Here is a 12,345-nt window from a genome sequence, read left to right as displayed (position 1 = left end):
CTTTAAATAGTCCTCTCGGTGCATCGCCGCAAGGTGGTGAGCGGGGGAGGGGGCACTCGCTCGGAAATACAACGTAAAACAGAGAGACACTCTCATCGAGCGAACAGAGTGTCTCTCGCATTCCGATTGTAATGACGAGACAATGACAATGACATTGGACGAGGCTCGTTCGTATTATATGCACTCGCGTGACGATCAAGTCGCTACATCATTTTTTTTGCTTCTCATATTCGAAAAAAAGTACAACCGCTCCAGCGAGCCTTTTCTGTTGCTCATTAGAGGAGACGACACATCGAGCGGAAATCCATTCTTTTTCAATGTCCGCGCTTCCATCTCGGTGCGACCATGAGTTCAACGCCGTTTTCCGAGCCTACCAAAGTCCTGTTGAAAAACTATTTTTTCCACTGTATCACGACGAAACGAAATTTCGAGCTTTTCCACTTTTCTGAATCGAGTCGACCGTTGTGATGAGTCTTTCGAAGCATTTATCGACAAGTTCTCAAGCGATCTTCGTCGAAGCCTCTAAAAAGTGGCGAAGAACGTCGTTTTTGGAGTTTCCTCAAGGAAAATTCGAGGCTCATAAAAAGGGCATTTTTTCTCGATTTATTCTTTGCGTACCATGCCAAATCCAAAGGTCACCAAAACCCATTCGGATTCTCACGGTCCCATGTATAAGTGTCGAGAGAAGAGTCACCGAGTGCTCCCAAGATATTCGTTTATTTACAATTTTCCCAAATAATCTGGCCCCTTTTATTGTGCCTCTATTTTCGTAATGGGAACGTTATCAATGTGTATGCACGTACGCACGTAAGACTCGGTCGCCGTATAATAAGGCGCACCGAGCGAGACCGGAACGTCCGTTCGTCCGTCCCCCGGTGCAAGGATATCCTCACACGAGTTTCTAAATATAAACCCCTTTGCCTTATACACGCTCTAGGAGAAGCGAGAGAAGAAGACGAGAAGCCGGTTGGGCCTGTTGTGTCTCCGGCCGCGATACCCCACACACTCGGCTATCGTAACTTCAACCGCTCCCCCCTCCTCCTTCTTTTTCCTCTTTACCTCTTTCAGGATACGCACTTCATCTTCTTTTTCTTCCTCCCCTCTCCCCGTCCCTCCGCTCCGCCATTCCATTTTTTTGCCTTCTACCTCGATTTTTTAATCTCATTCAGCCCGAGCTGGTAGCTGGAGGTGAAAAACACGAGGATGAAATATTAGAAGGAGAAAGTGTGCGCCTGATACACGAGTTAAACCGAATGGATAACTTGCAAATTTTAGATCTGTTTACATTGCGAAATATATCCACGCTTTTTCACCTCACCGAGATATATGAAAACGCATTTCTGCGGGCTGCTGCGCCAAAAGACTAATCGTTTTATACGCTACTCGTATATCAAAAGAACTAGAAAATTCATGATTTATGTCGAACGTTAGCTTTAATTGTTTTTACCTTCATTAATATTGGACTCAAACTTTCATCGACGATTCGGTACACTTCTGTGTCTCAGCATGAATCACGATTACGAAATTTTACTTTGGTCATAACGTTGCCTAGTAATCGGTTGTTAAAATCGCACTGTGGGTAACAATAAATTATTCGAGTATTCGAGTAACAAATTGTCCTCCAATGTTTTTTTATCGCATTTTAACCTTAATCCACAATTTGTATCGTAAGAAAATCGCGAAATGCTCATTTGCCGAGAAACTTTTGACCCTGATTATTGGATCTTTCCCACTCGAAATAATAGTCGGATTTTGAAATTTTCGTAGAACCTCCGGAGATTATGAGATGAGAGCAAAAAGTGTTTTTTCAATTGTTGGAAGTTACCTAAGCTCGCGGGTAATCTTTTCCGGCTGATACCCACAACGAGGGTTAACCTAGGCAATGAGGAGAACAATTAAGGCCTCGTGCTCTTGTGTACATGTGGGCATTTTATGTCGCTTTGAACGAGTAGCAGCACGGGCAGAGCATACACACATGTGTATTATAAATACATATAAAATGCTCGTGTAAAATTTATCTTCTCGTGAGCTCGCACGTTCCTCGCTTCTTTCTCTTGTTATCTAACGCCTCTCGTGCGCGTGCTACACCGAGTTTGCGAGAGTATCACGATCCGTGTATTATGCCAAACATGCTCGTATCGCGTCAGATTAAAAAAACAGGCAGTGATGAGGCGAATTAAAAAATAACGTGCCTCAACGTGATTAGTGAATTCGCATTATTCCAACGAACGTAAAATCGAGCTGAGAATAAATGTTGGGTCAGGGATCGAGCAATTTTCATCTTTATTTGTGAACAATCGATAAACCGATTGTTGCCTGGGGATAGAATAACGAGCCACGTTTTTGCTCTCACTTATTTCGTCGTGTTCCATGGACCGTTTGCTCACGAGAAAATTCGACAATTTTTTGCCAACAGGTAGAGCACGCTTCGCCACCGCCGCCAGCACCGACCTCCGTCAAGAGTCATCAACAGCAACAGATTCAACAACAAAATTCACCACCTCGCGGGCCTCGCACTTTATTCCTCAGACGAAGCGAAAATGGCTTTGGATTTACTCTTCGTCATTTCATCGTCTATCCGCCCGAGTCCTGCTGCGTAAGTGTCTTTTTTATTACACTACCAACGACATTATTCCAAATTACTATGCAAATTATTGACCCTTCCTTGACACACTGGGCCATTTCGACCCATTCTTCGACCTTGAGGATCTTCAGAATCAACATTCCAATGCCATTTCATTTTTATTGCTTTTGCAGAAACTTTTCTCGTCCTGATTCATATGACTCGTCGCGACTCTTTTTTCTCGAACACTTCCATAAGCTTTTTAGCAAATTTCATCTTCCTCAAAGTCAAAGTTTTCAAGGACTCTTGAATATTTCTTTCTTCTCCAAATTTTTTTGAGGCACACTTCTTCGGAGATGTCTCAGATTTATCATTCGTTTATTAAAATCAATGCCGACGAGAGGTCTGCTGACAACACGCGGAAAAAGTACGTTCAGAGCCAAGTTCACTCAGCCTGTCAATGCAGTGACCAAATATACGTGTAACGAAGAAGAGTAAAAAAAAAAAAAAAAAAAAAAAAAAAAAAAAAAAATTTGTTTAGTTTGTCTGTGATTGCAATTTTTTTCCGCGTAATCACACCCCCGATCGACAAAGGCTCAAAAATAAAGGAAGTGAGATTTCGTAGGAAGTTAATAGAGCAAAAAAAAAATAGTGCGTGTGTGACGTTGTTTTATTTTGATTTTCACGAACTTTGACAGATGTTACCGGGACACGAGCGAACGAAAATCGATGAGCCCATGGACACGATCTTCGTGAAGCAGGTACGACAAAATTCACCGGCAGCGGAAGCGGGGCTTCGAACGGGCGACAGAGTTGTTTCGGTCGACGGTGCCCCGACGCGAGGCGAACAGTACGCGAGTGTCGTTCAACGGATACAGCAGGCTGGACCTTGGCTACGATTACTCGTTGTTTCCAAGGAGGACGATATATTACAAAAGGTGAAAAAAAAATATATTCCGGACGCGGTTGTGATGTTTTTCCAGGAAGAAAAAAAATCACTTGGCAAATCTGTAAAACAAAAAGTCCGCATTTAAATCTCAAAGTTTCTACTCAAGTTGATTTTTATTTGTGAAATCGAGGGAATCCTGCAATCAAGAAAAGTTATTTGCACATTAACATTCCGTTTAGATGAAGAAAAAAGTTTGACGATGATTTTTTTTTTCTTTTGGTTTAATAATACGAAGAAAAGAGTGAACGAATGTTATAATGTTTGTAGTATTTCGGTGAAACGGCGCACAATCCTGAGACGAATCAACGAGTAGCTCGTCATCGCTCCCCGGATAGGATATCCCAGAAGCATCGTCGTTCAATGAGCATGATACCCGGACCATCGGCTCGTTCCCGTCAGTCATGGATTTGTCAAACGCCACCCGGTACCGAGGGCCAATCGGTGCCGTTGACCGTTCAAACTTATAGAGCGAGTAGCAGCGAGGATGATTACAAAGATTCGCAACAAAAGAGCGGGATGGCGAACACCAAAGGGGCATCGCCGAACGTGACGGGCTCGTTGACGATGACGAGTAGCAGCAGCAACAGCAGCAATAACGGAAGTAGCACTAACAGCAGTTTAAAAACGCCAACGTCCTCGAATCCAACAAAAATAATAGTGGCCCAGAGACGTCAGCCACTCGGGGAGTCAGGAGCGATTAATCAAGAAATGTACGCTCGAACGGGGGACGAACGTTCGCAGCAGCACAATCGACGTTCGTTGCCTCAGGAAGCCTTGAATCCTGTCTCTCAGCAGCCCCAGCAGAGATCAACGACCGACAGCAGATACCATCTTCACGATCGGACAAGACCAGAATCGATTCATTCGAGGCCAAGCAGCGAGCAAATATACGATAGAATCGAGGATCCGATTTACGAACGCGTGAGACCCGGTCTCACGGGCTTCAGCAAATCTTTGGATCAACAACGTTATCCAATGTCAAGGGCTGAACCTCAAGTCCCGATTTATCGGCCAGGACGTCGAATCGTTACGCGACGAGCTAGCGAGGGTAGCGGACCCACCAGCGAAACCGACGTTCAAACTTACGCTAGTAGCGAAGCTCTCAAAACCGGCGAACCAGGCTCCAGATTGAGCGTCGATTCACGCCGCGACTCCTCGCCAGCTAGCAAAGATTCGTTGTCCTCTTACGACTCCAATTCAACCCTTACCGGTAACGAATGCTCCGATGATTCTGTCATCATGACCAGGCTCCGTAAAAGCTTCGAACAGAAAGAAGAATTTCTTCGTAGACCTAGTCATCCGATTGGCTGGCTCATGCCCGACGATTCTGCAGCAAGATTGAGCCCGCAGTCTCAAGTTATTCAACGCGAATTTTATGCTCGACCTCAAAAATTACAGCGTCAAGTTTGGCCTCCGAATGAACAGCAGCATCAACCGCAACAGCAGCAGCAGCAGCAGCAGCAACAACAACAGCAGCAGCGATCACCCACCAGGAACAATTTTGACAGAACTAAAAGTTCTAAACCCTCCAATCAAAACGTACAAAGGGTACGTACCGACATCGATTCCGAGTCAGATTATTCCAACTATCGTCAAAATGACGAGAGAACCGCCTTCGAAGATCCACAAGCTGTTCGTGATCGTTTTTATTCCTCCCTTTACGACGAAAACGGACAATTCGTTAAAGAAAATCACTTCTCTTATGGACCAATGAAAAACAACGATGCACAATTCCGCAACTCCGGCGCTACTTCTACTCCTAGAACTCCAGCAAATAATAACAAAGCTGCTTTCGTCACGACACTCACGAGAATTCACGAGAACGTGACGAGTGCCAATCAACAACAAACTCCGAACGATAATTCCGATCTCAGAAATGGCACTTCCTCTCTCCCGTCCTCACCGGGACCGGAGAAAAAGAACAGCGACAAATTTCCTCTGCCACCACAGGGATTACAAATCGTCTCGAGACGCGCTAAGCAATTCGAGTCCGGCAGATTATTGAGCGATGACGATGAACCCACCAGCGATCGAACCAATCTTTACAAAAGCGAATTATCCAGATTGTCCAGCAAACGAAGCGTGCCAAATGTTGCCGTCAGGAAAAGAGAATTCGAATCTAAGGCCGAATCACAAGAAGTTCGACGAATCGCTACCAACAGAGAGAGTAAATCTTTGGATTCGGGTAAGAATTGATTTTTTTCAATTTTTCTTCATTCTCTACTCGCCAACTCGAGACCAAAAAATTTCTCTTCCCAACAATTCATTCCCAATGGCCCACATTTTCCATTTGTAATACTTTTCTGCGAGGGAGAATTCTGAATTAGAACACTACAAACATAAACATTTTCGTGATTTCTCTCTCATTTATTGTGAATCTTTGCACTTCTATTATTTCGAAAAGATTTGTTTTATCGAACGGGAAGAGAAAAATAGTAAAAATAACACGTTTTTGCTTTCTGAATCTGTTTTCTCCCTCAAACTGTTGAAAAGATCTTTCTTATTTGATTTTAATTATAATTTAGGCAAGGTATTGTCCGGGAACAGAACAATTCCCGTAGGCAGCAGATACATCCATTGCGAACCGCCACCTTCTTTTAGGGATTCTCAAGATAAGGAAGGTAGTTTTAAAAAAAGTGGTTTGGCTCGAGATATATCAATGTGATAATTTGAGCGATACTGTCCGTGAGGGACAATGACAGAATTAGATGTGCATTTTGAATTTTTTCTTCCCTTTTATTTCCCACCATCGAGATCTTCAAGTAATACTAATATAAAAATTGTTTCTCCAATGTCTTTCTTAATTTGCCACGATCCTCTTTTTAAAAACATAACAACGGTCCAGTCCCAATAACACTATGTTATATATTATCATTTTGGCACAAGTGTCTTGGCGAAATGGATGTCTAACGAACGGCTAAAAGTATGTCTGGAATGGTTTAACCGAAAATGAAAAAAAAAAAAAAACAAAAAAAAACACCTACCCAGAAATAAAATTTCTATAAAATACATAAAAAATCGCGTTTGAAAAAGATGATGCAATTGTGAAAAAAGTCGTCTGTTCTTTCGGTCAATAATATGCTTTACAGAGGGCTTTTTATGTACGAGTTTACACATTCAATTGTAAGAATCTCTTCTATGCGATTTTGCAATCGAATTTTTGTCAAATGTAAAATCATAACATTTTTTTTCTAGCTTCAAACGTGGAACCCTCTTAACGTCGTATTTGTATTGCTGCTACATAAACTTTTGCGAGGCACACATGAATGTTGTATATTTTTATTTTTTTTTTTTTTTTTTCATACTTTCATGAATTGACAAGTGATCCATTGCTGAGAAAGCTGAAACGATCAATCTTAATGATAATTTTATTTTATGGAATTTCCAGAAATACCAGATATTGAGAATGCTGAGCCTGTACAATTGAGAGCGCGAAGCAACAGTGCCGAATCTTGGGAAGCCATTAACGGTGGATTCAATCGACGTGGGGTCAGACACACGTGGCAAACCGAAAACGATGAACAAGAAGGCAAGAGAAGCAGCAAAGCCAAGAGACAGGACAGTTATCTGCAGGCTGTCAGAACTCAGCTCGGTTGGTTTTTAAATCGCCTCCGACATTTATCTTCATTTTTCTTTCACGCACTTCGACAGTCTTCAATGAATTTCCGTAGAGTAGAAATTTGCATCCCGTTGGCACGCTCACTTTGGGCTATCTTTCTTCTATTACTATTCGATAAAAAATCTTTTATTTCTCACGACAAATTTGTGTTTAGAGGAAAAAATCGAATAGCCAGTAGAACAGACAGTGTATCTCTATTTTTTCGTAGACAATTGCATGAAACACACTCTCATAGGTTTTAAGGATCAATTACACATGTTTCTCAGCCCCTTTCAAATTTCGTCAGTTCTGAATTTGACGTTTTTAATATTGATTTAATATTAAAAAATGAATTCGAATAAAGCGCGAAAAATTCTGGATAAATGAAACGATGCAAAGTACGTTTCGATTATTTCTTTAAAAGTTCTTTTTCCAAAGGATGTATTAGTAATTTAACGTTAATTTCATCACCGTATCAACGTTCGTAGCGCCTTAGAGATGATTGAATGAGATTTTTCACGGAAAATAAATTACTGAAATTTGTATGGAATGACAAAATGTGGCATTGAACCTTAAAGATAAATGTTTAGAAATCTGCGGTACATTGAAACTTTTTTCTTCGCATACTCTTTATTTTCTTACTTCACTGACTTTTCGGGGTGCAAAAAAAACAACAAAATAGAGCATGAACCACGAGGCAACGATGATCGAAGGGAAATCGACGACAGACCAAAAATCGAGGAGCCAAATTCTTCATACTTTTCTCCAAAGCACCAGACAACGTTTACAACTCCAATGGTAACCATTAGTCCTCCTCAACCTGTAAGACCCAATAATCTTCCTATCCAAAATCCTCTGAGGCCCATGGACGACGGCGAACAACATTTACCATCCTCCAATGATCTACTCAACGTGGACGATCCCGAAATCGTTCAGGAATCCCTCCTAGGTCAGGATCTAAACTTGAACAAACCTTTTATTTTATTTATTTTTTTGTTTTTGCCGAACGATTTTTCCAGATAGAGGATGAAAAGTATTAACGAATTAACCCACTGTTGGTTGAAATGGGAATTTGATTATTTTTATCGAGGAAACGTACCAGTGAGATTAACAAAGAAAAACAACGCTCGAGGGCCGACGTAATCGCATGATGCAATTTCCGGGCATGAAGCTTTCTTTTTTATTTTTCTTTTAGCGAGCAATTAATTTTGTAGCATGCATTCTTCTGCCAGTAGCTTGGTATCTAAAATTTGGGGCATTTATATGTAATGAAAATTTTAAAAAGATCGTGAAATTTCCATACTTGATTTGAATCCGAAATTTTATTACATTTGTCAAAACTTGACTCTATATAATGTCCAATTAGCAAGTTTCAAGAAAACTGCACACTAATCGTTTATTTTTTTAATGGCCTGTAGAGAATTTTGTGCAGCCAAAATGTTGCGCAATCAGGCACTTCACAAGAGAACAAAATGATTTCTCTTCGGTAAAAAAACTTTTGTCCAGCTCCAGAATCCATAGAGTTGAACATTCAATTGAATTTCATTTCTAAAAAAGGCTTACATTAATTTTAATTACGCTTTTTTGGTCTATTGTGAATTGTCCCCTGAATTTTTATTTCGCAGAAAGTCAAAATCATGAAAACATTCATTTCCTCAATATTTCTTAACATTTCAGAGTGCTCTCTAATTATACTATAATCGGTTAACATATTCACGATCTTTTTTCCACGATTATTGATTATATTTTACCATTTGAATATTTTTTGACTCCCCTTAAGTGTCGCCATCAATGTGTTAACAATCGTTATTCATACGCTTTTTGCAGCTCCTAGTTCGACCGGTTGCGCTAACGGAGTTGTTCTGAGACGCCAGAAAAATGCTCAGCTCAGTAAGTAATTAACTCTTCCTCACTTACCCTCTCTTTCTCTGTCGCGCATTCCCAAGTATGTCGCATGGACTTTATCGTACTTATATTTCGGAGAACCTTTTTTTATTCACAAGCTAATTAATCCAACAAAAATTCTGTGCATACCGAATTGTCGGGTTTTTTTTTTTTTTTTTTTTTTAATTCTTTACTCGCATCCTTACTTTTTTTCGTTTCCTACAATGTATGACAGTGATCAATGTTTTTCAGGCGACGAGGAACGAGCCACGAGACGAGTTTCGTATCTCAAGGCGACCTGGGGCGAACGGATGCACGTCGACAGCGATCTCGAGCTCAGTGATTCCGAGCCAGTTGTACCGACTTTACGCAGGTAATGAAACACCAAATTCAATCTTCCGTCAGTTTCTCTACCTACTATTATCAATAGAAAACTCATAAATTCACAGAGAATTAATCTCCACACTTTTCTCCCAACAAAGGACACTTATTTTCATCCGCATTCACAATCTTTCTTGCAACTTCATAAAGCGCTTCCACCACCAACAAATCAACGAGTCCGAAAACAAAATGCGAGCAACCAAAGCACTTTTTTCCCGCCCAGTTCTCGTTTCGTATCGTCGATCAATTTTTAACACAATGTACGACAATGTCTGTGTGTGTGGGTGTGTATGAAAATTATTGCAGTGCGCACAGACGATGGAGACCGCCGTTATTTCCAAGCGACATAACTCCACTGCGTCGTATCTTCGAGGACGTTACGCAGGCAGCTCATCTGCATCGACACTATCATCGGTGAGACTAGACGACAAGAGACAAGCGTGATGAGGCTCAGATAAAACCTGCATCGTTTAACTTTTTTGTGTTCGATCGTTTTATTTTTATTCGTGCGTCAAACTATCGCTAAAAATCCCAACGATTCGGATCGGCGATTCGAGCGTCTATAATTCGACTAGCGCAATGGACGGGGCATTTTTAAAAAAGTACATGTTTTCTAGTTTTTTTTTTTTCCATTAATCATCATCCATTTTTTTAACGCAGAAAAATTTCGTTCTTTATCTGTGCTTGCTCGAAGTAACCACATGTTTACAAAAAATCTCGATTTTTTCTAATGTTCGCAACGTCATTAGCAGCTATGCATTCGTTCACGATAATAAATAACAGTTTCGTATCTCAAACAGCGATAAATGTCCATTTCTAATTCACTTCCGTCGTAAACGAGAGGCATTCCTCATCGATTCAGGGGACTAATTTCTGGAATTCTGTTCTCATTGATTCTCGTAATTATTTCAAATGTCCGAAAAATTATTACCATTTTTCGTTGTTTCGTACTAATTTGTGTGTTTAGATGAAAAATATCAGTGTGAAACATTTTTTTTTCTTTTTTCAAAAAATTTCGAACAGTTCGCTCATATTTTGGTCACGATGAAATGCTCGAGGATTAAAAGCGCAGATAATATCCCATTGACTCGAAATGCCTCAAATGTTTTTTCATGCGCGCCAGCCCGTCCTGTAAAAATTGCCAAATTCCGGGAGTTTTAGAATTATTACGGAAGTTTCGTTGCGAGAAGTTACACAGTGAAAGCGTTCGGAAGTTTGAAAATTATAATTTCTTTTTCTTCGTTTATTTCAAGCTCCGTTGGGCGTAACTGTTTGTCGTTCGCCAATTACAAAATGTTGTGGCCGTGCTACGAGAGCAGCTATTGTCGATGCCGTTGTTGCTGATGTTGTTCGCTCGTGATTAAACCGTGTACGTGTGTGTCTGTGTGTCCGTCGGTGTGAGTGTACATTCGGTCTCGTTTCGTTTCCTTCATTAGAAAAAAAAACTACCAGACTTTCCCTTCGTTTTTCCAGCTCGTGAGTCAAACAAAGCTAAAGAAAGAGAGAGGGAGAGAGAGAGACACGATGCAGAGTTCACTGACCCAAGAGATCTCCTGCAAATAATTATTTTTTATCCTTTGTCGGGATTGTTTTCCTTTTTCCTTTTTCTATTCCAATGGCGTAACTTGGAGAAACGAAATGTGAGTAGGATGCATTTCGAAAGAATCGAGATAAACATCTTCGAGACGTCACTTCAATGCGATTCGTTGCATCGGCCTTTGTCTGATAAAAGACACTGGCCATTTGTACTATTTTCTATGGAGAGGCAAAAAAGAAAACGTTTCGATTTATTGTCAGAAGATTTTCAATCGAAAAACACTCGGAATATTTTTAAAGTCTCCCTATTTTCCCTATTATATTCCCTCGCATTCGATTCAAGCTACGAGCACAAATATTTGTCGTAGCGCTCGATAAAAATTGTCCTTCGTTAATGCGCGATTTAATTTTACACGTGTGTCGTAGTTTTTTTCTCTCGTTTTTTTCGTCTCTTCTCTATTTGTTCTCTTTCTCTATGCATACCACACGTATACCGCGACATAATATATTTTATGGATCTAGCCTGACGTGCGGGACGTTCGCGGCTGCTCGTGTCTGTTCTCCGCACAATATATGTTCGTGTGTGTGTGTGTGTGTGCGTATATTTATATGACATACAATATGTAGACGAGTGAGCAGACTACAAAACGCAAATTCCGTCACGTTTTAAATAGTCCCGCACTAACATTCGTGTGTGTATTGCTTGCTGAAAGTGTGATCTCTCGTTGTTGTTTGTACGCAGAAAACAAAAACCCAAAACATCTATGTTTTACAGCCTCACCGAGAGTAAAACAAACGAAAACTCTTAAAAAAGAATGACAAAAAACTGCTACCTTGCATCGGTTTTTTTTTTAGTTTCGTACGCGATAAAATCATTTTTATCTCGTGCCGTTTACAATCATCTTCGAACAAATCGCTTTTTCGATATCTCACAAAGATCGAGTTGTTTGACGTTGATATAAAAATAACTTTTAAAAAAGTGCAGTGAATGAAAGAAAAAAATGTAAAAATGTTGCACGTTCTACCTTATTTTATTTGAATATATTTTTTAATCGATCACTATTGTTTTTGTTTTTATTTCAGCAACAGCATCTCGAGTGGTGCAACGTGCGGCGGAGCCGGTACGCCGAAGGACGTCGAACCGGTCGAGCGAGAAGGATCCCTTCACGTCAAGTTTACGGTGCTCGATGGCAAGGTGAGAAACGAAATGATTCTCTTTGCTACTTTGCCACGATCGTTCCTCTCAACACGTTGCGTGCTTGTCGGACCAATCGAGCCAAAGACAAAATAATAATAATGCATATTGAGAGAAAATGAAAAAAATGGTAGCATGATTTATTGAACGTAGCAGTGGATCAAGGCACTTTCAAGATTAGGCTATCAATTAACGTTACACGCTTCGCTCGTTATGTGTCACGGTATGCGGCATCATTG

The 12,345-nt window shown here is 40.6% G+C and overlaps 1 protein-coding gene across 10 annotated transcripts in view; it reads left to right on the top strand.

Moving 5' to 3' along the window:
- The window catches only part of RhoGAP19D (Rho GTPase activating protein at 19D), a 100,107-nt gene that overhangs the window by 72,308 nt on the left and 15,454 nt on the right, over nucleotides 1–12,345 (top strand). For 5 of the 10 annotated variants that reach the window (XM_043414636.1, XM_043414637.1, XM_043414644.1 and 2 more), the window contains exons 3-12: nucleotides 2,417–2,596; nucleotides 3,262–3,501; nucleotides 3,780–5,697; nucleotides 6,038–6,133; nucleotides 6,901–7,104; nucleotides 7,793–8,059; nucleotides 8,938–9,000; nucleotides 9,247–9,367; nucleotides 9,682–9,789; nucleotides 11,995–12,106. In XM_043414636.1, coding sequence (XP_043270571.1) covers nucleotides 2,417–2,596; nucleotides 3,262–3,501; nucleotides 3,780–5,697; nucleotides 6,038–6,133; nucleotides 6,901–7,104; nucleotides 7,793–8,059; nucleotides 8,938–9,000; nucleotides 9,247–9,367; nucleotides 9,682–9,789; nucleotides 11,995–12,106 — 3,309 coding nt within the window. The remainder of the gene's footprint in view (nucleotides 1–2,416; nucleotides 2,597–3,261; nucleotides 3,502–3,779; nucleotides 5,698–6,037; nucleotides 6,134–6,900; nucleotides 7,105–7,792; nucleotides 8,060–8,937; nucleotides 9,001–9,246; nucleotides 9,368–9,681; nucleotides 9,790–11,994; nucleotides 12,107–12,345) is intronic. The other 5 variants (XM_043414638.1, XM_043414639.1, XM_043414643.1 and 2 more) reach the window with 5 other exon arrangements.

This window comes from Venturia canescens, chromosome 3, assembly GCF_019457755.1.
Source record: "Venturia canescens isolate UGA chromosome 3, ASM1945775v1, whole genome shotgun sequence".
NCBI classification, from domain to species: Eukaryota; Metazoa; Arthropoda; class Insecta; order Hymenoptera; family Ichneumonidae; genus Venturia; species Venturia canescens.
Note: the sequence above shows the minus strand (reverse complement) of the source record. Positions and strands in the feature narration are given on the sequence as shown.